The sequence below is a fragment of the Arabidopsis lyrata genome (assembly GCF_000004255.2).
Source record: "Arabidopsis lyrata subsp. lyrata unplaced genomic scaffold ARALYscaffold_8, whole genome shotgun sequence".
In the NCBI taxonomy this organism is placed as follows: Eukaryota; Viridiplantae; Streptophyta; class Magnoliopsida; order Brassicales; family Brassicaceae; genus Arabidopsis; species Arabidopsis lyrata.
This window is the reverse complement of record NW_003302548.1, coordinates 3,673,928-3,677,153: the sequence shown is the minus strand read 5'-3', so window position 1 is coordinate 3,677,153 and position 3,226 is coordinate 3,673,928. Positions and strand designations below refer to the sequence as shown.

The window sequence follows — 3,226 nt, the reverse complement described above, 5'->3', positions numbered from 1 at the left end:
GTAAATCAAGAGGGTTGGGCTTGTTTTACGCGTTTGCGAATTGGTTGTAATTTGCTTTCTTGTTCTAGTGAAATCGAATCTGGACTTGATCCCGGGGAGTAGGAAAAACCGAACCTCGTTAACAAATTTCTTGTCTCGTTTACTTTCCACAATTTCTCTTACCTCATCCGCACTTACAATATCCGCAGCTAATTTTTAAGTTTTCTTGTTTCGATATTGGTTTTAAATTATTTACGGCCTCCAATTTTGGTGTAAGAATATGTACATTTTTCAAAAAACGATCTTCGTTTATTCTAACAATACCTAGCTAGGTGAAAGTTTTGTATACTTTGCTCATCATCTAAGTAAGACACAAAGACTACTTGACAAGTGGCATCAGAGACATAGGTTTGGTGGAGGACTTACTTGTTGACGAATACAAAGCTTGAGATTTAGCGATTCGATGGGTCAGGAGACTTCTCTCTTTGGAGGACAAGGATGTTTGCACATCTAATAAGAATACTTGGGTTTGGAAAGCCCAACAAACTTGATAAAAGAAATATTTTTTATTCAGAAAAGGAGTGGCATTTTACAGGTAAACCTCAACAAAACTAGTCATATTTTCGTACATTATTATTATTATTACTACGTACTATTTAACTTCCTTTTACAGTAGGGGTTCATTGTTATGCCGCCGTTTTAAGCTTTCAAGCTTCAGCCACCCTTGGCCTTTCGTAGCTAGCTGGGCCACTGCTGTGAGTCAAAGTGGTCTCGAGCGTGTTGAACTTGACCCTCCTTGCTTCTTTGGGTGAGATTTGGAACCCATTGGTTATGACCTCCAATGGTAAACCTCTCAAGACTGAGGTTCGTCCAGCAAGAGTGTTGATTTGCGCGTTTGCGTTTGTTTTGAACTCAACCCACTGGAATCGGTTACTTGTTGCGCGTTTCACCACCGAGAAACCTTGTGGTATGGCAATTAGCTGTCCTTGAGTGACTTGTCCGTCAAACACTCTGTTACCGTTGTCGTTTACGATCTGGATTTGGGCTTCCCCGTCTGTCACGTAAAGAATAGCGTTCGCGTTTGCGTTCCACTGTGGAAGCACCATTGCGTTCTACACCCACACACGTTGCAAGAGTCAAGTTTAGATTGTAGAAATGGACATATTATAACAAACAGAACACTCAAAATGTTCACCCTTATTCAAATGCATGCATGCATATGTTACTTGGTTCCACTTAGATAAAATAAATTTGAACTTACTTGACGGATGGATCCACGGAGGGCTGAGAGACGGATGAAGCGAAGGATGGGGAGATCGTAACTGTTGAGAGTGCTGATGTAACCAAGCTGTGGCTTGTACACGTCAGCACGAGACGGGTCATCGAGGTTATCAGTGGACCTGGCGCTGCAGATGGTCTCCTCTAAGCCATTACCGTGTCGTCCGTGTCGTCCTTCTTCTTTCTCCTCCTCCTGAGGTCTCTGGCCCCTCAAAGGTGGCCTAATGACACCGAAAGGGCCTTCGACTCGGACAATGTTTCCACGGTTGTCTTCTTGGTTCTGAAGTTGTTGCGCTGTCTTAAGATCGATCTTCAAAGCTTGAGCAATAACCTCGGGTCCGAATCCATTGAAAATGTTCTTTTGTGGCTGTTGCTCTCGTCCTTGTAGCCATACTTGGCCTTGTGGGTTGTTTCCGGCTAAGTAAAATGGCTTCATATATAACACACCAAGAAAAATAACCACATTATTTTTTGTTATTTTGTAACTTTATAGTGATTCTTTTTGAGGTTTTGGTTTATATATACCCTTGGGTTGCGGTCAAGCTGGTTCTGGTGACTGGCTAGATCGAAGACGCTAACGATGACAAGTGGCTGCTGTCCGTCGTTGTAGAACCACTGTGCTACACCGGGTGTTGTGGCAATGGTGTCACCGCTCCTTATGTGCTCCACTTTCTGGTGCATGTCACGGAACCTTTGCCTTTCACCTTGACCTTGACCTTCTTCACCCTGACCCTCGAACTGCTCGCCTCCGCGTGGTTGGAACTCTGATGAGTCTTGGAATGTCTCGGCGCATCCAGGGATCACTTTTCCCATAAGACCTCGACCTACAGTTGAACACATATAAATTACATATATAGCTCTATAATATATATATATATATATATATATATAGAGAAAATTAGGGATGTTTCAATTTAGAAAAGAAAAGAGTAAACCAATCCAAAAAGAGCATGAACCATTCGAATCTTGATATAGAAATAATCGTATGTACCTTTAGCCACGAAAGAGAGCTTGGCGGTGTTGAAGAAAGAGGGCAAGTAGAGACCCTTAGACTCGATGATGTATCGTGCAAAGGAGACGCCTGAGCAACGGAGCTGAGGAGCGTGGTGGTCCCACACCTCGATGCGACCAGCCTCGCTCTTCAGTACGTGTGACGGCTCGAGCGCATTGAGCTGGTCGAGCTGGCACTCGTTTGGAAACTGCTGACCCTCCTGACCCTGTTGAGCCGCGTAGCCATCGAAAAAGATCAAAAGTGTTAAGGAGAAAGAAAGAAGAGAAGAGACTCGAGCCATTTTTATCTTTTCTTACTTTTTTTTTGTGGTTTCTCACTTGCATTACGTGAAGCTATTTATAAGAGATTTATTCTGGAATTTTGTTTAGGGGTTTTGAGTATAAATTGATTGAAATAAGAACCAGGTATATAAAATCGACTATGTACAATTTACAGTTCACTAAAATTGCTACTTTCATGTCTTCATCGGAAAATAGATTTTGGCTTCATATTGTAAGGAAATTAATTAATGGAGGGAATTGACACATTTCAATTTGCATGGCTTATTCAAGTGCATGTTTCTTACACATCAGCTTTGAGATAGGAACATGTATTAGCGACAGGACAAATCTTTATTTATTGTATACAGTGGATTTGTTCCTCAAGATAAAATAATTTCATCTATGATATTGTGTTTATAGGACAAATTACATTTTAATTTGATCAGTATAACAATTACGTTGGAAACGGACTGCTCCAGCTCCGATTTTTTATTTTTGATTTTTGATTTTTTGTTTAATTTGTGGAATTAGATTATAGATTAGTTGGTTTGTTATGTATGTTATCTACTTATCATGCCTGAAAGGGTAATCCAAACCCGAGAAAAAAGCTACAACTGTAAAACGAGGTTCATACTTTCCAAGCCAACAAATCGGTCTTGTAATTTGGAGAGTACCAATAACGCGGAATAGTTTTTTA

At 40.9% G+C, this 3,226-nt stretch overlaps 1 protein-coding gene across 1 annotated transcript; it reads right to left on the bottom strand.

Moving 5' to 3' along the window:
• Positions 1-526: 526 nt before the first annotated feature.
• On the bottom strand, positions 527-2,570 carry LOC9301458 (12S seed storage protein CRA1). The gene is made up of 4 exons (XM_021033882.1): positions 2,249-2,570; positions 1,783-2,081; positions 1,241-1,687; positions 527-1,091 (listed from the first exon to the last, which is right to left on the bottom strand). Exons 1-4 carry the CDS (start codon positions 2,547-2,549, stop codon positions 687-689), a joined length of 1,452 nt encoding a protein of 483 aa, XP_020889541.1. The 5' UTR covers positions 2,550-2,570; the 3' UTR covers positions 527-686.
• Between the last annotated feature and the right edge of the window lie 656 nt (positions 2,571-3,226).

Coding starts and splice junctions, on each gene's coding strand:
- LOC9301458 (XM_021033882.1), bottom strand. CDS start 2,549: ATGGCTCGAGTCTCTTCTCTTCTTTCTTTCTCCTTAACACTTTTGATC. Junction 1,688..1,782: donor AGCTTGACCGCAACCCAAGG/GTATATATAAAC, acceptor TTATATATGAAG/CCATTTTACTTAGCCGGAAA. Junction 1,092..1,240: donor TCCGTGGATCCATCCGTCAA/GTAAGTTCAAAT, acceptor GTGTGGGTGTAG/AACGCAATGGTGCTTCCACA.